Here is a 21,686-nt window from a genome sequence, read left to right on the forward strand (position 1 = left end):
GGTTTCCTGTCTCTGACTAAAGATTGCAAGGTTAAATGGATGTCAAAATTGTGCTTGCAGCCTGCAATCCAAATGCCTGCCGGGCCAGTGGCCGTGGCCTGCAGCCCAAAGGTGTCCGGATCCGGGAGACTGCAGACTTCAAGGTGGACACCAAAGCTGCTGGAAGTGGGGAGCTCGGTGTGACCGTGAAGGGTCCTAGTGAGTGCTCCTTTTTTTCCCGTCTCACATGTGATTTTGGTTGACTTTTCAGCCGTGCATTGGATTTCATCCCATCGCCTGTGTGGTTAATTTATCCCTGAGAACTATGACTAAGATTTGAGGCTATCTGGGCTCCCCCTAGGCAGGGAGTCATGATTGTTAAATAATGTCTGTCCTGGATGTAGGTGAGATCAGTGGGTGGCTTTACAGCTTTACTTTATGTTAAGACCTCTGGGAGTAGAAAACAATGATGTCAGGGAGTTGGGGAAATGCTGCTGTTGGAATATCTAGAAGTGGTCCATTTTTTTATTCAAGGAGACCTAGACTCAGAGTGGAAGGTTCTTGCCTAGGGTCACACAGCTTGTAGTCTTCTGAGCTAGAATTCAAGCCCGGTGTTCAAAGATAGTGGTTTCCCCAGAACCTGTTATGTTTCATGGACTATGAAATTATGTCAATTACTGCATTCTATGATCGGTGCTTATAGAAGGAGAATAAAATTCCTTATGATGAAGCTTTCTTAATAGGTAAATACAATTTGCAGAGGGTGGATTCTACTCCATAGCCCATTCCCACTCTGTTTTGAGGAAGGAGACACAGACATGGGCAAAGGCATCTTCCCTGTTTCTCAGGTTTTTCCCTGGGACAGAGAAGCAACTCAGCATTTCTAGTTGCAGGGGTAATGGCACATGGTGGTTTTAGTTCCATGGTTTGTGGCATCCTGACCTTCCTGTACCAAGGTTATTCATGCCCTCTCTATTGCCTTCAGATGGGAGCAGGAGGGTTCTGAGCTCCAGAAAAGATTTCAGAGCAGCAAGCTTTGGGGAAGACTGGGCCCTGAGGGCAGCCAAGGTTCTAGACTGCCCAGAACTGGAGCCAAGTTTCTCTGGGGCTGCTCCCCTACCCAGCTTGTTGCAACAGGAGCCAAGGAGGCTTTTTTGTTTTTTTTTTTTCCCCTGACCTTGGGAGACTTGCTTGACTCAACAGCTTTCCTGGCCAAACCTCAGGGCTCAACATAAAACAAGTTTCTGCCTGATGGCTGAGTCTGGAGTTTGCGGTGTAGCATCTGAAACCCGCCCTCTCATAGATACAACAAGCTTTCTTGCTTTTGTTGACTGGCCTTGGCAGAAAAAGATATGCTGGACACTCTAACCAAATACTCGAAGGTTCCCTCCCTCCCTCGTTTGTGAGGGGCTGAGTAGGGTGGCTGTAATTGTTGGGACATAGTGAGATGTAATTGGATTTATCTTTAGGCAGATCCATTTGGTTCAGGACCTCCAGGCCTCTCATAGCTGAGCTTTTTAAAGCCATTTAGCTGGGAAATCTTCCATTCTCACACTTGGAAGTAGAGCTAGGTTTGCTTTTGACTTTGGAGTCCATTCCCAGATTTGGGGGATCATGACACTCTGGGGCAACCTGCTTAGTTTTCTTAGGTGGCTGATGTGCTGTGATATTGCTGCCTTTCTGTTCTTGCCTTCTTGGTTCTCATTGTGAACCTAGGTTTGCACTGTACTTCCTTCCCACAGAGGGCCTGGAGGAGCTGGTGAAGCAGAAAGGCTTCGCGGATGGAGTCTATGCATTCGAGTATTACCCCAGCACCCCAGGGAAATACAGTGTTGCTGTCACATGGGGGGGACACCACATTCCCAAGAGGTAAGTTTCAGGCTGGAGATGCTCTGGAGGCATGCTTGGCCGGTGGCAGGCTCACAAGCCACTGCTTCCCTTGCTACACAGGAGGGAAAGAGATCTGCATTGTTGAAAGCTTTTTTTTTTCTCCCCCTGAGCAGCACATAGACATTTTGGCCTGTTCTCAAAAGCAGCTGTGGTTTCAGCTGCCTTGCTTTAAATCAAATACTGGTGGTTTGGACCTGGTGGGAGGCAGGGAAGTAGAAGGAGCAGTAATAGAGAGCAAATGGACTATGTGTCTCTCCTCCCTTATATAAACCCAAGTTCTCTTTTTTTCAATGAATGCCTCTGTTCACAAATGCTTCGAGGGCACAATCTGCTGTGGTTTACATTAAAACCATCTCTGTGGGTGCCGTCAGGGCCAAGGGACACCGTGGGCAGCTTTGCCTAGGGCACTGCAGTTTCCTCCCTGTGCTCATGTGTTTTTTTAAGCTCTCCAGGGGACAGCTTTAGCCTCTGAATACATTTACAAATACATGTTTGCCTTGAGAAATATTTGGGCATTATTATAGCCGTCTTCTCTTAGCACCTTAGAATGAGGTATACATTCTAAGACCCCAGTGGATGGCTGGATCCACAGACAGTGCCAAACCTTATATACACTATAAGGTTATAACCAGGAAAAATTTAATTCATGAAATAGACATAATGAGAGATTAACAACAATAACTGATAATAAAATTGAACAGTTATAACAGCATACTAGAATAAAAGTTATGTGAATATAGTCTTTCTGAAAATATTGTACTCTACTCACCTTTTGGTCATGCCATGAGATGATGAAATAAAGTGAAGATGGTGACTTAGATCTTGTTGAAGCACTGGGCTATGTCGATCTTTTCACTGTATGCGATGAAACTTTTAAAGAACAAAAACTGAAGATAAGGGGAGACTACTATACAAGGTTCCCAGAATCCAGGCACATTTATTTTAAACGTCCCATACTAAAGTTAAAGCACATTGATTCGCCTGTGAGATAAAATCTATCCAATCTAGTTTTCTTGTTAACTGCATAGGTAGGACGTAGAGACATGTGGATGTTCTTATCTCCTGAGCTCACAGTCCAGAGGGCCCTACACACAAAAGGTCACTGGCCAGCAGAATAGCACAAGGCAGTATGGCTTGAGTACCAACCCAGTATCCTCCGCTTCTGAGGCAGCCACATTACATTATATTGTTGACCTAACAATGGCTGTGAGAGTGCCTGTTTGGAGGAAGGGCTTACCTAGTGTTTGGGACTCCTGGTGAAAGGATCAGGCAAATGGAAAGAATATTTGTTACTAGTTCATAGTTGTAGTCAGCTGTTTGTTTGCTCTTCTTTGATGCTTCTTCCATTCCCTTCGTTCTAGTCCTTTTGAAGTTCAAATTGGCCCTGAAGCAGGCATGCAGAAAGTCCGTGCTTGGGGCCCTGGTCTCCATGGTGGGATCGTTGGACGGTCAGCAGACTTTGTGGTGGAGTCCATTGGCTCTGAAGTCGGATCTCTGGGTAAGTAGAGCTAGCTGATCAGTAGCTTCTGGATAACTGAGGCCTTCTGACCACTCAAGGCCTTTCTGGGTGCTGTTGTAGAATCATAGTTCCCATTTTCCTCCTCCCTTCCTGCCTGTTACCTCTGGCACCGGCATTCATTCATTCATCCACTAGCCCTTGATGGCAGAGATCTTCTGTGAGTGTTGTGCCTAAACAGTGCTTGGAATATGTAGGTACTTAACAAATATTGTTGACTGACCCTTAGTTTAGATGAACAAATGAATAAATTGTGTTGAAACTTGACGTTTGGGATGTTAAATATATTCTTTAGAGCATGATTGAGTAAGTTTTAAATACACATCTGACAGAACGTGATCATTGTGAATTAGGAATCAACAAACTTGCTCTTTCTTCCTTTCTTTTTTTTTCAGACAGGGTCTAACTAAATGTAGCCCAGGCTGACCTTGAACTTTTGATCTTCCTGCTTCAGCCTCCCAAGTTCTGAAATTACTGGCACGCCCCTGTATCAGCAAACTTTTTCTATAAATGTCCAGATAGCAAATATTTTCTCTGTGTGGGCCATGTGGTTTCTGTTATGTAGGACTCTGCCATTGTAGGCTGAAAACAATCACAGAAAATATGTAGTGGCCATGTTTCAGTAAAACTTTATTTACAAAATGAGACAGGCAGTCAGATTTAGCCCTTGAGCTATAAGTTAGCTTTTAGGTAAAAGCGATAAACAGAAGAGTTAAAAATAAAAAAAAAAACCACATTTAATTTTCCTCATTAGAAAATCTTTATCTTCTTGGTATATCCTTCCAGTCTGGAAGTAGTATTTAACCTTTTGGCCTATCCTTCCTGGTTTTTGCCCTGAACACACACGTACAAATGTTGGTTTGCACGCTCTGGGTGAACTCTTTATCTTTATATTCTGAAAAATGGAGGGTATACCTTCATTTTCCATGGCTTCCATGGAATTCCACTGTATGGATATGTCTAAGGCTCTCCAAGGTTTTGCTATGACAACAATGCTTGCTATGGCAACAGTATCCTCATTCATTTCCTTCAAATAAAAGCCCAAAAATGGGTTTGGTGGGGCAGGGATTGGGTGTCAGTTTAAGGCTTTTGGCCCATGTTGCTGTATTGCCAACAGAAAGGTTTGCTAGTCTCCATCCCCCCTTAGATGACATAAAATCCATAAGTATCTAATCCAAGCCCTCCATCTTTAGTGAAGACCCAGTGACCTTGGTTTTATGGAAAAGGGACAAAAAGCACATTTCAAATTTCTGGCCAGCTTTTGGCTTTCCAGGAGGCAACAGGAATGAGTTGGTAGTAACATGGAGTAGATCCTTCCCACCATGTAACCAGAGAGGTCCTTCCATCCCATCCTCCAGGGTTTGCCATTGAAGGCCCTTCCCAGGCGAAGATCGACTATGACGACCAAAATGATGGATCGTGTGATGTCAAGTATTGGCCCAAGGAACCAGGAGAATATGCTGTTCATATCATGTGTGATGATGAAGACATCAAGGATAGCCCCTTTATGGCCTTCATCCACCCTGCCTCCGGAGACTACAACCCAGATCTGGTGAACAGTCTGTCCTATTTCTGTCCCTTCTTCCCCAGCTCCCAACAGCCCCCTCCCTCGCCCCCAGGCCTAAGTTGCCATGAGCAACTCAGAGGGATTGTGAAGAGGAACTACTTCTTAGGAAGGAAATGGGTCTGAATTTGAATCCTACTAGTACTTTTATAATGTTGGACAAGTACTATTACCTTTCTAACTCTTGGCTTCTTCATAAAATGGGGATGGTAAGTAATATCTATTTCTTAGAGCTTATGGGACAATTAAAAGGTCATGGTCTTTAGCATGGTGACTGACCTGTGTTAGGCTTCAGAGCTGCTGTTTTCTTGTGTATTTCAGTCTTGCCACTTTTTGTAGTTATTATTTCAAGATGTCCCATAGATAAAGGTTTTCTCTGCTATGCACCACTCCCTGCCCAGCTCTGCTTCTTTTAAATCAGAGCAGTATTTCCAAGGACTTCCTCTCAAGCCCTTAGCAAGCCGATAAAAGCATCAAGTCTGAGTCGGCCTGGCCAATAGGAGGTGGTCCCCTGCTTCAATGTGTGCTGCTTTTGGCCCACTTAGGCAGCTGTCCATGGGCTGACATCAGTTCAGACTTGTAGCTGTCCTTCTTTGGCCCACTGCTAGTCTTTTGCTGTCTCGGGGGCTGCAAATGTTTGGAATGATGTCTGTAATAAAGTTTCTGCCTCTCCTCAAAGTGGAAGTGTTGAAATTGGGCCTGGCTGAAGGTCCTGCCCTAGTTCTTTCTGTTAGCTCAGAACAAGGCAGGGAGCCTGGGTTAGTCTGGGCCAGGTTTTAAGTGAGTTTCCTCTTTCATGAGAGATTAATGATACTATTTATTTTTAAGACACAGCCTTTTACTTCCTATAACCATCTTGTTAGATGGACACGATAAAATTAGTCACAGGGTATTTTGAACCATCCTTCCCCCGACACCCCCTACCTCCCTTGGTGACCAGTCTTCATATAGGGGCTTACTTGGGAGCTGTCACAGAAAGAGAATCATTATTGGTCCTTTGCTCCAGGTCCAAGCGTACGGGCCAGGTTTGGAGAAAACTGGGTGTATCGTCAACAACCCCGCTGAGTTCACTGTGGATCCTAAGGATGCTGGGAAAGCTCCCTTAAAGATATTTGCTCAGGTAAATTTCTGAAAGCCACCTGGCAGGTAATTTGTCAGAGTGAAAGTGGAGTGGCAGGTTGCACAGTGCATCTGGTCCTCAGTTTGCTTCAGCACATATTGGGGATAATGAGAATATTAATCTTATGGAGTTACGTGAGGATTAGATGAGACTATTGTAAAGCAGGATGTTTTTCATGATCTTTGTGATTTGTATTCTGTGGAAAGAAGGCTTGATTCTTTCATATCAACCTGTAATTTCTTTCGTTGTGCTCGGATTTACTCAGGCCCAGATAGGAGGTTTGTAAACAAACTTCAAAATATATTTATCTATTTTAATTGAAATTGACTGAATGACTTAGGTGCAGGAATTGAAATTAAGAAGTATCGCATGACTGAAGCTTTGGGGGTGGGGGGTGTGGGACTTAGGCTTAATAATTTAAAATGAATAAATGGAGCTGGGTGTGGTGGTGTGCACTCAGAGTCCCAGTTTTTGGGAGGCTAAAGCAGGAGGATCAATTGAACCCAGAAATTCGATGCCAACCTTGGCAGCCTAGTGAGACCTTGCTCAAAAAAAAGCAAGTTATATTTTGATACCTGTTGTCGTCGTATTGTGAGAACATGGCACACTGCTTCCTGAAGTTTCATTAAATAAGCAGGTGCTCCCAGGAGGCCACCGTGGCTCTGTTTAGAAGAAGTAACGTGAGGGCTACTGCTATTCTTAGTTCTGTCTCTTTTGCAGGATGGGGAAGGGCAGCCCATTGACATCCAGATGAAGAGCCGGATGGATGGCACATATGCCTGCTCATACACCCCAGTTAAGGCCATCAAACACACCATTGCTGTGGTCTGGGGTGGTGTGAACATCCCACACAGCCCCTACAGGGTAAGTTGTGAGGTGAATCCTGGTTGTATGACACAGCCCAACCTTGTGCCAGGCCTGGGCTCTGTAGAGGATATATGGAAAGATCCCATTCTTGGAGGGCCTTGAAAGGTTTTGTATGGCCCAAAGGGCAGAGTTCTCTAGACTGCCCCAAAGGACCATTTGTTGCAATGTTTTGTTGGGCCCAAGAGGAGGAATATTTGATAATTCTCTTCATGTCTTTTCTAGGTTAACATTGGGCAAGGTAGCCATCCCCAGAAGGTCAAAGTGTTTGGGCCAGGTGTTGAGAGAAGTGGTCTGAAGGCAAACGAACCCACTCACTTCACAGTGGACTGTACCGAGGCTGGGGAAGGTGAGAACAAGCTTCACTCTCTCCGGTGATTATTGCTCCTTTAGAAAGAAAGTTCTTTTCATAATGTTTGGAGGGCAGTGAACCCTGGGCCAGAAAGTAGTCCATCTGGATAGGTAATTGTTCTCCTAATAAGCCTCGTGTTTGTTCCTTGGTGTTATTTTTGCTAATCCTCCATCCATCCCTTTTCTAAAACCTTGATTTGCCATCTTTCCTTTCTCTTAGGTTTCTTACTGGAAACCTCCCTAGTGCTCATTTGGGTTTTTAGTTAGCCTGAGATGGAAGTGATTGCACAGGACATGCTGTTTCTTGTTGAGTGGTGCTAATAAGCTGGTCCTTTCCAGGTGATGTCAGCGTTGGCATTAAGTGTGATGCCCGGGTGTTAAGTGAAGATGAAGAAGACGTGGATTTTGACATCATTCACAACGCCAATGACACCTTCACAGTCAAATATGTGCCTCCTGCCGCTGGTCGATACACCATCAAAGTTCTCTTTGCATCACAGGTGTGTGTTGGGCCTGGGGAAGGACAGAGAGGCTTCTGTCTAGCTATCTGTGTGCATATCCCTTTTTGGATTGTTAGCAATGGGGAAGGCATCTTGAGAACTATGCTCAATAGGTCTCTCTGGTTCCTTAAAAGTAAGAAGTTGCCACATGCTTGAGGCTCACACCTGTAATCCTGGCTACTCAGGAGGCAGAGATCAGGAGGATTGAGGTTCAAAGCCAGCTGTGGCAAATAGTTTGAGGTACCCTATCTCAAAAAAACCCATCACAAAATAAGGGCTGGTTTTGTGGCTCAAGGCCCTGAAAGAAAGAAAGAAAGGGAGGGAAGGGAAGGAAAGAAGGAAGGAAGGAGGGAGGAAGGAAGGAAGGAAGGAAGGAAGGAAGGAAGGAAGGAAGGAAGGAAGGAAGGAAGGAAGGAAAAACACCCAGAATTAAATTTTCACCACTTTTAACAGAAGTGAGGCAGTATATTTAATTGTTAAAAGCAGAGCTCTGGAAAGAGACTGACTTATTTTAAACTTTCATCAAGTTTTTGACTGAAACATAAGCATAAATTCTACTTTGACCTCTTGGAAGCAATAGCTCTGGCCTCTGCCCTTAAACTCTCTTAGGGAGAGGCATTTTGAAGTGTCAGGTGTGTGATAGTGATGATAGGGTGGGCAGTACCCTGAAACAGGGAATTTTGAAATCCTGATGATCAAAATTAACTTTGCATAAAAACAGGAAACTCAGGAGAATATTTTGGGTCTAAAGTTAATGGTTTATGAATTGACATCATTGTTAATCTATTGTGCCTTTATTCTGATAGTCTGTAACATTTTTTTGAAGAATCATAGTCATTCTCTTTCTGATTACTTCTTTTGGTCCTCACCTCTTAGCTTTCAGCTATCTCTGGAGGACCCCATATATTGCTCTGGTTTTGGTTTTATTCTGGGTAGCATTTGTTTTCCATCCTCAGTACTCAATATTTGGTGTCAAAGGCTGAGAGTCTTTGGATTTGTTTGGGCTCCAGGTATGAGTGAGTGACTGTCATGGTCTCTACCTGATACTAGCATATGCAGATCTCACCTGAAATGACAAGTTAGCTTTCCACCCACCAAAGTAAGTGTTGTGCCAAGATTTGCCCTTTAAGTTTGGGCAGAAAGCTAAAACTCTGGCACTTTCTCAGGGGCTTTCCTTCTGAGACAGTGTTTTCTGCTACAGGAAATCCCCGCTAGCCCTTTCCGAGTCAAAGTCGACCCTTCCCACGACGCCAGCAAAGTAAAGGCAGAAGGACCTGGGCTGAGCAGAGCAGGTAAGATGACGGGGTGAGGCCATCCTGGGCCCTCTGGGGTCGGTGGCACTGGTGTGTTTGGTCCAGACCTGGAGGGACTCCTCTCTACCAAGAGCTCTGATTTGGCAGGAGCAGTGTGCCTGCATGAGCCATGGACCTGCCATGTCACTGGCTGCCTTGGTAGAGTGGCATTTTTGAACTTGTCAGACTGGTTCTAAAAGTGAAACCTCTGCAGCCAACCCTGTCTCCCCACTTCATGGTATCCTTTCAGGTGTGGAAAATGGAAAGCCAACCCACTTCACTGTCTACACCAAGGGTGCTGGGAAAGCCCCGCTCAACGTGCAGTTCAGCAGTCCCATTCCTGGGGATGCAGTGAAGGACTTGGATATCATTGATAATTATGACTACTCCCATACAGTTAAATACACACCCACCCAACAGGTAGGTTCCTTCTTATCCCCTGCTTTGCTGGCCAGGGCCCTTTCCACACCATGCTGTGCCTCGTGGTGCTCCATGGGTGTGATCGGTGCTTATGTAGGTGCTCTCTGGTGGGAGGTGGCTCTCCAGCCCTTTCCTTCTAAGTTTCTCTGGGATCATTGACTGAAAGCTTGATAGCCTGAGGGATTCCCAAAGAACAAACAAAAAGCCAGTCCCATGTCGCCACCTCCACTTTGGGTTTTGTCAGAGCAATGCTGGGTTCTTGATATTTAGGACCTAACAGGTCTAGCACTCCTCCTTCCCCTCCTCCCCTTTTCCCTCCCTCCTTCCCTCTTCCCCTCCACTCCTTCCTGCCACCTCTCAGTCTTTCAGTAATTACTCACAGAGAAAGGGCTGTCACACCTGCATTTTCCCTTGCTGGCCCTTTTAGCTTAGTTTTACCCTTTTTTATGAGGTGTTTTAGTGGGGTCTTTTCTCAAAGAGCCTGTTCAGCTTTTAGTCCCTAAGGCCTGAATCACTATTTAGGGCAGCAAATTGTTTTCCTTTACAAAATGTAGGAATTCAGATAGATCTTGCCCGCTAGGCTGATTTATTTTGTTATTTTATGCAATAGGGTCTAAAGAAAACTACCCCTCTGTATAAGCTCATGTCTATTTGTTTAAATTTTTAAAATTTATTATTTTTTTATTGCAGCAAATATGCATAACATATACCATATTAACCATGCTGAGTGTATACTTTAGTCACATTAGCCACGTTTATCACGTTGTGCAAACAACCATCCATCTCCACAACGCTTTTCTTCTTGCAGAACTGAAATTCTGTCCCCATTATATTTGTTTAAAATTTTGTTTTGCTTCATGTTCACACCTCCAGTGTCTGGAGAGCAGTCACCCTGGCAGGAAAGTCTGGATTTTAATACTCACGCCTAGTGTTGTAAATAGTCGTTTTAAGCCTCTGAGGTGCCTTCATTCCGGAGAGAAAGAGTCCCCTGTGTGAGAAGTGCCATTTGTTGGACAGGAAAGGCCATACTGGCTGCAGAAACACTGCTCAAGTGTTGCTCCACTCCGGCAATGCAAGGAGCTGGCACGAGTCAAGTTGGGGAAAATGAGGGGTACGGTGAAAATGGGGAATGGTGTGGCTGTCTTCCTTGCTCGGGGGCTGCAAATCCTTGGAGACGGAATCTTTGCTGAACACTTCTCTGGTAATGGAAGGGGTTTTCTGGAGCAGGTTCTGTGCACCACATTGTATAAGTGCGGCCTCTTATTTCCTGACTTGCTTCTTCCTGTTCTTAAAAATGCTAACGAGGGACCAGGTATGGCAGTGTCTGTAATCCTAGCTCTTCAGGAGGCAGGGATGGGAGGAACTGCAGTTCTAATCGGCCCAGGCAAAAGCACTTCCCATAAGAAGAAGCTGGGGGCCTTATATCTTGATGTCATCTTTGTTGCCAGTTCTCCGCATTCCTTAAGAGAAGGTCCTGGAAAGCCATGGCCATGCATACTGACCAAGATCACAAAGTCATAGGTGATTTTAAAAATAATTTGTGACTTTGCTTTTTTCCTACATCTGTATACCTTCCTGTGTTTTAATCAAGCCGCTAGAAAGTAAGTTGTAGACACCAGGACAAAGTCAGAGTTAATCTGTACCCCATGGAAGGATGGTAAGACCCATTACCCTGTATGTCTTTAGCTGCCACTTGAAGTGGACGTCAAGAGCCCAGGTCTGGCTTTGTTGCATTCAAAGTGATGCTCGCGTGGGAAGCTCCTTAATTCAGAGTCACTCCAAGGTCAAGTTCATCTAGTTGTCTGATAGCAGCAGGTTTGAGGACTGTTGGCATGCTCAGTAGTCTCTTGGGGCTGAGATACATCTAAGGAGACTGGTAGAGTCTTGGTGTTAATTGTCACCTTTAGTGTAAATGTCTTACATGGTGCCTGTGGAGTCTTTCTTGTGTATTGTTTAGAGCAAGGCCTATGGTTTCACTATTTGGGCCGCTTGCAATTCTGCATATTTCTCTATGGCAAAGAAAACAGATTGCTTCTCTTCTTCTGGATTTGGAGTTCTCCAAGAATAGGATCTTATGTCCTGCATGTATCTTCTTGTCCCCACCCCCAAGCACTGAGCCTGACGAAATAGTGCCCCATGTGGATTAGTGGGTGAATGAGTAAATGACAAGGTGCTTCAATCCACAAGCAAGGATGTCCTCATTCTCTTTTGAACTCTGATTCTGAAAATTGGCTCAAAGCTGAGATGGGGTGAAGAAAGTATACCTGTGAACTGTGGTCTGGGATATAGTTAATAGGCCTGGGCCACTTAGAAAATTGTCCCCAACATGAAGAGGCACATTTTGAGGACTGATGCCTATAGGCCCAGCTTCTCCTGGTGTTTGGGATAATAGGTGAGAACTTTGCAGAAAGGCAACTGCTGGGTGTGTGTGGCCAGTCATGGCCATGTCCTAGCCTGGACTGTGAAGAGACTCAGCCTAGGCCCCTAATTCCTGGCTTTTGCTCCTTGACACATATTATCTGATAATCCCCTGCAGAGTCCCTGAGAGACAGGCTGCAGGTGCTTGCCTGCCTAGAGTGGACAATGATTTGTGTCTTTGTCGGGATCTAGTGGTCAGAGCTCTTTCTTAGCTTAGAGGAGTAGACATGATGGGGTAGGACTTGACAACCCTCCCAGAGGTGAGACCAAGGCTGGATTTTATAGAAAGGCAAGTTTTTGCCCAATAACTTTGCCTTCTTTGCCTTTGGTTGTCTGTGGCTTTGAGTGGCTTAAATTTTTTACCCCCAGCTTCCCTGTGCAGAGCAGTTGGTAGCTGCAGCCCATTGCATGCTAGGTCTGGAGCCATTAGGGATCAGCAACTCCATGTGCTGCTGTGGCGCCTTTGGGAAACCTGAGGAGCTCAGGGAGCCCCCAGAGTGGCGGTCCTTACCTTGAAATGTTATCACTGTGGTGACTGGCTGCTCACAGTAGCTCTGGAGAAGAGGGTTATGGGTGGTTCTCTCAGTCCATCCTCTGCTGAGCTGTCAGGTCACTGTCTTGTGTATCTGTGTTTTACAGAATGAAGCTTAGTTCTCAGAAGCATGTAGGGGGAGAATAAAACTGTCTTGTAGCCACATTTTGGCAAAATATGCAGGTGGTCACTGCCCAGGCAGCCCTCACTTCATAGCCCTAAAGCCCAATCCTTTCCTTAGCTGGGCCTCGGGGAAAACTGAGAATGCTACAGGTATTAGAGGTTTAGTTTCTGAGGGTCCCCCCCGCCCATACCACCACCACCACCACCACCACCACCACATCAGGTTATTTAAAAGCAAGTTAATTTCCTATCTGCATTTTTGCTTTGCTTTTGTGACTGGAAATGAGAGCATGCTTTCTTTTATGAGATGGGTGGGCTTAACTGGAAGAGGACTTCTCCTTCTCTCCTTAGCACTCAGAGAAGTAGCTGGAAAACTGATGGGGGTTTAGGGGAAAGAGATTTCTAGGACCCCTGCTTAGACTTGAGGCCTAGCCCTCAAGTTAGGGGCTTGTAGGTAAACGGAAGCTGGAGATGACGTGTTGGGAATGCCATGGTGGCTGAAGTAACAAGTCAGTCCTCTCTTAACCACTACAAGGAGATCTTTCCTGTCCCTTGGCTGGCCCCCAGCTCTGTTAAATTTGACCTGTGCACATTTTAGCATGAAATGTTATACCCTTGTGTTAGAAGACCAGTTGTTTTTATGTTCAGTGTTAAAAATCCCTGGGGGGAAAGAATCAGTCCTTCCCCCTTCATTGCTGCAACCATTTTTCTTTTTAATTTTATTTTATCGTTTTTACATTTACTCAAATGTGTATACATTATTTGGGCCAACCTCTCCCCCCGCCGCCCGCCTTTCCAGGCAGAACCTGTTTCAGCCCTCTTGTTCTCTGATTTTGTTGAAGAGAAAGTATAAGAAGATAGCTATACAGAGCAATTCCTAGCATTGCTTCCATGCACTTGTGTATTGCAACCCACATTGGTTCATCTCTGCCAGACCTCTTCACTACTTCCTGGTCCCTTTCCCATAGTGACCTTTGCCAGTTTAAGATTACTTTATTCACTCCTCTATAGTGAGGACATCAACCACATTCAAGTTTTAGGTTCTCTTTCCCTACTTCTCCTGTGCATGTTCTCCCCTTAGTGTGTGACCCATGTCCAATAATATTACTGTATTTGTTTTAGGTCTGTAATCTACATATTAGGGAGAATATGCAATTTTTGGCCTCCTGAGCCTGACTAACTTCACTTAAGATGATGTTCTCCAGTTCCATTCATTTACTTGAGAATGACAAAATTTCATTCTTTGTGGCTGAGTAAAATTCCATTGTGTATAGATACCACATTTTCTTAATCCATTCATCAGTAGTGGGGCATCTTGTCTGTTTCCATAACTTGGCTATTGTGAAGAGTGCTGCAATAAACATGGGTGTGCAGGTACCTTTAGGATAACCTGGGTCGCATTCCTTCGGGTATATCCCTAGGAGTGGGATTGCTGGATCATATGGCAGATCTATGTTTAGTTTTTTAAGGAGCCTCCATATTGTTTTCCAAAGTGGTTGTACTAGCTTACATTCCCAGCAGCAGTGTATGAGGGTTCCTTTTTCCCCACATTCTTGCCAACATTTATTGTTGGTCGTGTTCTTGATTATAGCTATTCTATCAGAAGTGAAGTGGAATCTTAGTGTGGTTTTGATTTGCATTTCCTTTATGGCCAGAGATGGTGAGCATTTTTTCATGCCAACATTTTTTGGCCATTTGGACTTCTTACTTTGAAAAATTCTGTTTAGTTCAGTTGCCCATTTCTTTATTGGTTCATTGATTTTGGGGGAGTTTAGTTTTTTGAGCTCCCTGTATATTCTGGTTATCAGTCCTTTGTCAGATGTCTAGCTAGCAAATATTTTCTCCCACTCTGTGGGTGGTCTCTTCAATTTAGAGACCATTTCTTTTGTTGTGTAGAGCTTTTTAATTTCATGTAGTCCCATTTGTCCATACTTTCTCTTAGTTGCTGGGCTGCTGGAATTCTACTGAGGAGTTCTTTGCCTATACCTATTGCTTCCAGAGTATCTCCTGCTCTTTCTTGTACTAACTTCAGAGTTTCCGGTCTGATATTAAGGTCCTTAATCCACTTTGAGTCAATACCAGTAGAGGGTGACAGGCATAGATCTACTTTTAGTTTTCTGCAGGCAGATAACCACTTTTTCCAGCAACATGTGTTGAAGAGGCTGTCTTTTCTCCATGGTATATTTTTGGTGCCTTTGCCAAAAATAAGGTGGGCATAGCTGTGTGGATTCATATCTGGGTCCTCTATTCTGTTCCACTGGTCTTCATATCTGTTTTTGTGCCGGTGCCATGCTGTTTTTATTGCTATGGCTCTGTAGTATGGTTTGAAGTCGGATATTGTGATACCTCCAGAAACCATTTTTTTCTTTTCTTGGCTCTTTCCCCTTCTTTATTACAAAAGGAATGTGAGAAGGTAGACATAGGCCAAAAGCTATACTCTTTTAGCGCTCGGTCAGTGACAGCTTTCATCTGACCTGTGTGCCAGTGAGTGTGCTGAAGTCTCAGGGGAATTGTCTCTCCCTCTCACGCTCTCTTTCCCTCTAACACTCTGTCTTCCCTCCAGTGTTCCTTAAACTTATGCCTAGATGGTTGAGGAGGTGGGGTGTGTGTGTGTGTGTGTGTGTGTGTGTGTGTGTGTGGACACCTTGATCTACTAGTATTCAGGCTTTCACAGAGTCTTGGCAAGGAGGTGGGGGACTTCACTTTCCTTATAGGAAGTCAACAGTGTGCTGACCTAGGACCTGTGGGAGGAGCGAAACAGTGGCATACACAGCCACACTGCAACTCCACGGCCACCAGAGCTGTCAGCAAGGGACCCTGCCAGTCCTGCACCACAATATGCCTTCACTCTTACAGCTTTTCTTTCCTTCACAAGAAAGAGCAGTTAGATTCTGTGTGCTGGTCTCAGAACAGCTCCAGGTGAACCACTGCTAATCCCTTTGCAGCCTGGTGGCCTGGAACTGATTGCAAAGATGTGGAAAAACTGGTTCTGATTGTTTAGAGGCCCCAGGCCCCCCAGCTGTACCCATAGCTGGGTTGGCTGTGTGTAGGGTTGCAAGGTGGATGGCAGAGTATCTATGATACAATTTGGGGTGCCATGGGTTTGAGGCCCAGCACACACACTTAACCAGATGTGTGATGGGACCAAGTTCCTTTACCTCACTCAGCCATAGTTTCCTCTTTGGGAATAATGAGGATGACAGAAGGAACTACCCCTGAGCAGTGTTTTCAGACTAAATCAAGGAAATGCATAAAAGCTCGTGATGCAGTGCTGGTATATAGTAAATGCTTATTAAGCTGTCCCTGTCGTCAGTAGCTGCTCTTACTTGATCAGATTTCTCTGTTCTTGCCAAGCATTCAAAAGCTTAAAGAAATGTGGCTCAGATACTTTCTAAGTCCATTAGTCAAGCCTACTGTTCTCTTGGAGGCCTGAAGGATCTGGAAGGTAAGTGTGCATGCCAGGTAAGTGTTTTGGTACCCAGATGTGACTATTTTTTCTCTCCTTCCAGGGCAACATGCAGGTCCTAGTGACTTATGGTGGCGATTCCATCCCTAAAAGCCCTTTCACTGTGGGTGTTGCTGCTCCACTGGACCTGAACAAGATCAAAATCAATGGGTTGGAAAACAGTAAGTGTCGGGGGAGGGGAGATGGGTTGGTTAGCAAACTTGGCTGCCATGCTTTCTTAAGAGGCTTTGCAGACTTGGGTTTGAAAGTGGACCATGTTGTGAAACAGCTCTCCATGAGTGTTCTCATTTGCACAGCATGGATGGGTGGTGGAGAACACTTACCCTCATGGGAGTGTTGTGAAAATGAAATGAGCTAATCATTCAGGGTCTGGCACCCAGTCAGCCCTCTGTAACTGTTGATGTCACCATGGGAAGTTGTTAAGAGAGGAGCTGGGGAATGTTGCTTTCATATGAGTTTCTTCTTGGCACCTGAATCACAGTAAGGTTGATAGCCAACCTTAAAAATCAGCTCCTTGGCACTCAGAAATCATAGCCACAGTGTCCCTGTCTTTATACTCCTTTAGCTTGTTAGGGCCCTTACTATTATAAGTCATGTTAAAACTTTCTAATTTTGTGTTAATTTAGAAATTTTTTCTGTTCTTTTTTTTTTTTTGCATGCAGGGTTGGAACTCAGAACTTTGATCATGCTAGGCAGAGGGCTTACCACTGCATCCTTAGGCCTTGAGTTATTATTTTATTTTATTATTATAAAAAATTTCAAACATACAAAAGTTAAGAGGGTAGTATGACAGGAACACTGATGTACTTACACTCAGCTTCAAATTTCCTTCCATTAAGTAATTTTTTTATACAAGTAATATATAAATCCTTTCTTTTTCTCTTTTTGGCTGTACTGGGGTTTGAACTCAGGGCTTCACACTTACTAGGCAGTAAGTGGTAAGTGCTTTACCACTTGAGCCACTCCATCAGCCCTTACAAATTCATTTTTTTCATCTAGGAAAATGTTATAGTAAGTGAATTTTATTTTTACCCATCACTTCTTCCTCTTCCTAGGGTTGACCAAAGTCATCGGTTCAATGTTTCCTTTCCAGTACATCCACACATAGATGTGCAAGGAGGAAACATTTGGAAATGTTTTTTTGCATCAAAGTTATCCTGCCCTACCTATCTTTCATAGTCAGCAGTGCATCTCATCTATCTCCTTAACTGCCCTGTAATCCCTGACTGGGTGCCTCAGTGGTGCACATTCACCTGGTTGTGGGCCACCGACCCAGCAGGGGGAATGCTATGCCTGGGGCAGGCCTCCTGTGTCCCTCTATGAAGGTTTTTCAGGGTCTCAGCCGTGCCACCGTGACAAATTGCAACTCCCAGTTGTAGAGACCCCAAAGTAAGAGCTCAGTGTGTTGGCTTTTGTGGCTGGGGCAACCCACTCTAAGCATATGCACACTGACTGTCCCTTATATGCGTTTGTTTGCCAGTCCCTTCCTCTAGACAGTGAGAGTTTTCACTCCAGAACAGGAAAAGCACGATGCCAGTTAGGAAAAGTCTCTTTCCCTTTGGGACTTGGAGGTCTCAGACCTCCTTGGTTGTGGTCGGTTATGTCATCTTGGCAGGCCCCATACTGCCCCAGAGTCAAAATTTGCCTGGGTTGTGGTGGGGCTGGTGGGGGGCGGGGTAGATGTGTGTGTATGGGTGTTTGTAGTGCTTTTGTTTGGTTGAAATCTTTTCCCTGTTTTTGTCAAAATAACAGTTGAGTTTCCTATGGTCTTGCTTTGTAGAGGCCTTTCAAAGCCATCACAGGGGCAGTTCTCAGGACAGCAGTTCTCTGCCTTTGCCAGCTCTTGTCACTTTTGCCTTCTTGGAGGGAGGGTTGAGTATAAGATTGCATTTCTTGCCAAGAGTTAGTAAATAAAACATTGACTTGTGGGAGTGTTTCCATATAAAAGTTATCACCAAAAGTAAGTAAAGAAGAGGCCAGTGCTTGATTTTAACTTACCTGGCTATAATCTCTCAAAGCAGATTGTGGAGTTTGATAAATTTAGGTTTGAGTCCAAGCTTTGTGGCCTGTTGGATATGTTATCTTGGACAAGTTACTTGGCCACCCTGACCCTCAGTTTTCCCAGTTGTTAATAATAAGTATCCTATAGGGTTATGGTGAAAATCAAAGGAGATGATGTGCTGTATTCGTGCCTGGCATATGAAATACGTTTAGCAAATGATAATAGCTATCATCACTGTTAATGATCACTGTTCTTAAGCCAGTTGTTGAAATGCCATGATGAAGCCTCATGTCCAGTGGTTTGCCCACGATTGTTCTTGCTGCTGGAAAGGGGTAGCTTATCACTTTGGCTTGTTTTCCTTTCCTAGGGGTCGAGGTTGGGAAGGATCAGGAGTTTGCTGTTGACACCAAGGGGGCAGGAGGCCAGGGCAAGCTGGATGTAACAATCCTGAGTCCATCTCGGAAGGTTGTGCCATGCCTAGTGACGCCTGTGGCAGGCTGGGAGAGCAGTATGGCTAAGTTCATCCCTCGGGAGGAGGGACTGTATGCTGTAGATGTGACCTACGATGGACATCCCGTGCCTGGGAGCCCCTACACCGTGGAGGCCACACTGCCACCAGATCCCACCAAGGTCAGCTTTGGTTTTTATTCCAGAACTTGCCCCACTGTTAAAATGTGACATCTCATCCTCCAGTCCTGCCTGGAAAAGACCTTTGGAAAGTCATTTTGTGATGAAAGTCAGTTCTCAAGTGCAATTCAGTATGAAGGGTCCCTGGGCAGCTGCTCCCTCTCCCTCTGTGTTTGTGAGACTAGTGAGGGACTCCCTGCCCCAGTCCTTTTCCTTCAATAATTGGCCAGCAGATAGGGATGGGAGGAGGCCCTGAATGTGACACAGACTCAGCTTGCCCTATGGAAGCTGTAAAAATATAATACAAAAGTATATTATCCTCATTATCATTTCTTATTGGTATTCTTGACTCAAGGGTTTTGGGGTATTTCCAGTGGTCCGAATGGCATAAACCTATAGAACTATCTGAATTGTTGAATCCTCCCTTCTTTTAAAAAATAGTTTTTGTTTTCTTTTTTTTATTACACATAATTTGTTTAAAGTGTAGTAGCCCGAGCTATTGTGAGGTCCATGAACCCCCTTCTGTGAGCCCTCACCCCCGGAAACTCATGTGTGTTTGTTGGGCAGGATATTAGGTGTCAGGTCCAGCCCTGTGGTTCAGAAGAGCCAGGAGAGTAGAGGAGGGGCTGCCATCTGGCCTCCTGCTTACCATCCAGGGCCACACATGCTGCCTGTGCCTTGAAGTTGATTGGGTTCTCAGTTGTGTGTAGCATTTCCTGCACTGTAGTTCTAACTCAGTGACACATTGGGCCCCAGGGAGAGGGGCTTCTTAACTCAGGTGTGCTTCAGGGCTGGTTATAGTTGTGGTGTGAAACCCAGGCTGACTGGGCAGCAATATCATCTCCAGATAGAATTCCACTTTTATTCTTTGTTCGAACAGGTGAAGGCCCATGGTCCTGGCCTTGCAGGTGGTCTTGTAGGCAAGCCTGCTGAGTTCACCATTGATACCAAAGGAGCTGGAACTGGAGGCTTGGGCCTAACCGTGGAAGGTCCATGTGAAGCCAAAATTGAATGCTCTGACAATGGTGATGGGACCTGCTCCGTCTCTTACCTTCCCACAAAACCTGGGGAGTACTTCGTTAACATTCTCTTTGAAGAAGTCCACATACCCGGGTCTCCCTTCAAAGCTGACATTGAAATGCCATTTGACCCCTCTAAGGTTGTGGCCTCAGGACCAGGTCTTGAGCCCAGGAAAGTGGGTGAAGCTGGACTCCTTAGAGTTGACTGTTCAGAAGCAGGGCCCGGGACCCTGGGCCTAGAAGCTGTCTCAGACTCAGGAGCAAAAGCTGAAGTCAGTATTCAGAACAACAAAGATGGCACCTATGCAGTGACCTATGTACCACTGACAGCCGGCATGTACACACTGACCATGAAGTATGGTGGTGAGCTTGTGCCACACTTTCCTGCCCGGGTCAAAGTGGAGCCTGCTGTGGACACCAGTAGGGTCAAAGTCTTTGGGCCAGGAATAGAAGGAAAAGGTGAGTTTCTAAAATAAGAGGTGGGCTAGGACTTAAGGGCCATCAGAGACTGGCAGAGCAGGTTCTGCAAACTCAACCCCTACAGGGGCCAGGCAAGGTGTAAGACCTTTGATCTCTGCCTCAGGAAGTGGTTGGGGGTGACTGAGGCGAAGGGGAGCACCTGGCATTTCCAGAGGCTGTGTTACTGGCCCCTGTTTTCTGTTTCTCCGTGGAGAATGGGACTCAGCATTAGTATTGATAGCAGGTTTTCCAGTTCTGCAGTAAAGCCAGAGAACTTGGTTTTGGTGTAGTAACTCAACATGTAGAATTGTTGGCATGTAGTTGGAATGAAGTTTAAAATGTGCTGAATGACTCCACATGTGCCGAAGACCTGGTCTGTGGCACATGCTTGGATTCCCCTTAAAGCTGACTTTTGAATTGCCCTTTGACTCCTCCAAGGTCATGGCATTGGGTCCAGGTCTTCCATACAGGAAGGTGAGAGACACACTTTTAGCTCGGCCTAGATCCTCACCTATGTGCTGTCACTTGGCCAAGACTACCTTAGAAGGAGCTTCTTTTGGGGAAAAGATGTCTACATTTGACAGTCAGAGAAACAGTTCTGCTGACACTGAAATTGAACTTAATGTGTTCTCAAGTACCAAGATCCTTGGTTCTGGGTTTGCTCCTCAGTTCACCATGCGATGTTGTTCTTCTTTGTGTGGTTGTTCTGCAGATGTGTTTCGGGAAGCCACCACCGACTTCACAGTGGACTCAAGACCACTGACCCAGGTTGGGGGTGACCACATTAAGGCCCACATTGACAACCCCTCCGGGGCCTCCACTGAGTGCTTTGTCACAGACAATGCTGATGGGACCTACCAGGTGGAGTACACTCCCTTTGAGAAAGGTGCGTTATCCTTTCCTTGGATGTGACCCTTGTTCTGAGCTGTGCTTAACCATTTCCTCCCAGTGACTGGTGCTGACCCCTGACCCATGTGCTTGGCCTGCCTCAGCAGAGGAAGGGCAAAGTAACATGGACATGTGAGACCTTCCTCTCCAGCAGTCCAGGTTACAGGGTAATATCATGGCATATTGCACTGCACAGTTTGTGTAAGTAATTTTTGTCGCATGTTAATTGCTTTTCTGAATATTAGGGATTGTAAAAAAATAGAAAATAACAATCAGAAAAGCATAAAGAAAAAAAAATAAAGCATCTTATATCCCCATTACCTGAATATATGATCCTAAAGATATTCTGGCACAGATATTTTCAATTTTATGGATGCATATCTTTTCTGTTCTCTGGGTTTCCCATGGTCTTTTGGTTAATGGCTGGTGTTTTTCCAGTTCAGTGTAGTATGCTTAGGATGACTGATCTGAGTGCAGACTTTGTATATTTGGGGTGGTATGTGTGGGTTATGTGACTGCCAAGTAAACCCAAAGCATAAATAACTGTATTTTTTTTTAAATGAGAGTATACCAACCTTGCCATTTTTATAATCTGCTCTTTTTAAATAACATAGTATAACACACAGATTTGAATGCTAGATAAAACCCAGAAATAG

The 21,686-nt window shown here is 45.0% G+C and overlaps 1 protein-coding gene across 7 annotated transcripts in view; it reads left to right on the top strand.

Annotated features, from left to right (window-relative positions):
* Flnb (filamin B) overlaps positions 1 to 21,686 on the top strand; it is a 133,117-nt gene that overhangs the window by 71,276 nt on the left and 40,155 nt on the right. For all 7 annotated transcript variants that reach the window (XM_074044044.1, XM_074044037.1, XM_074044041.1 and 4 more), the window contains exons 9-22: positions 61 to 198; positions 1,722 to 1,848; positions 3,231 to 3,367; positions 4,744 to 4,937; positions 5,956 to 6,069; positions 6,790 to 6,933; positions 7,159 to 7,282; positions 7,624 to 7,784; positions 8,986 to 9,076; positions 9,327 to 9,496; positions 16,079 to 16,196; positions 18,405 to 18,667; positions 19,545 to 20,142; positions 20,855 to 21,028. In XM_074044044.1, coding sequence (XP_073900145.1) covers positions 61 to 198; positions 1,722 to 1,848; positions 3,231 to 3,367; positions 4,744 to 4,937; positions 5,956 to 6,069; positions 6,790 to 6,933; positions 7,159 to 7,282; positions 7,624 to 7,784; positions 8,986 to 9,076; positions 9,327 to 9,496; positions 16,079 to 16,196; positions 18,405 to 18,667; positions 19,545 to 20,142; positions 20,855 to 21,028 — 2,553 coding nt within the window. The remainder of the gene's footprint in view (positions 1 to 60; positions 199 to 1,721; positions 1,849 to 3,230; positions 3,368 to 4,743; positions 4,938 to 5,955; positions 6,070 to 6,789; positions 6,934 to 7,158; positions 7,283 to 7,623; positions 7,785 to 8,985; positions 9,077 to 9,326; positions 9,497 to 16,078; positions 16,197 to 18,404; positions 18,668 to 19,544; positions 20,143 to 20,854; positions 21,029 to 21,686) is intronic.

Source organism: Castor canadensis, chromosome 10 (genome assembly GCF_047511655.1).
Source record: "Castor canadensis chromosome 10, mCasCan1.hap1v2, whole genome shotgun sequence".
Lineage (NCBI taxonomy): Eukaryota > Metazoa > Chordata > Mammalia > Rodentia > Castoridae > Castor > Castor canadensis.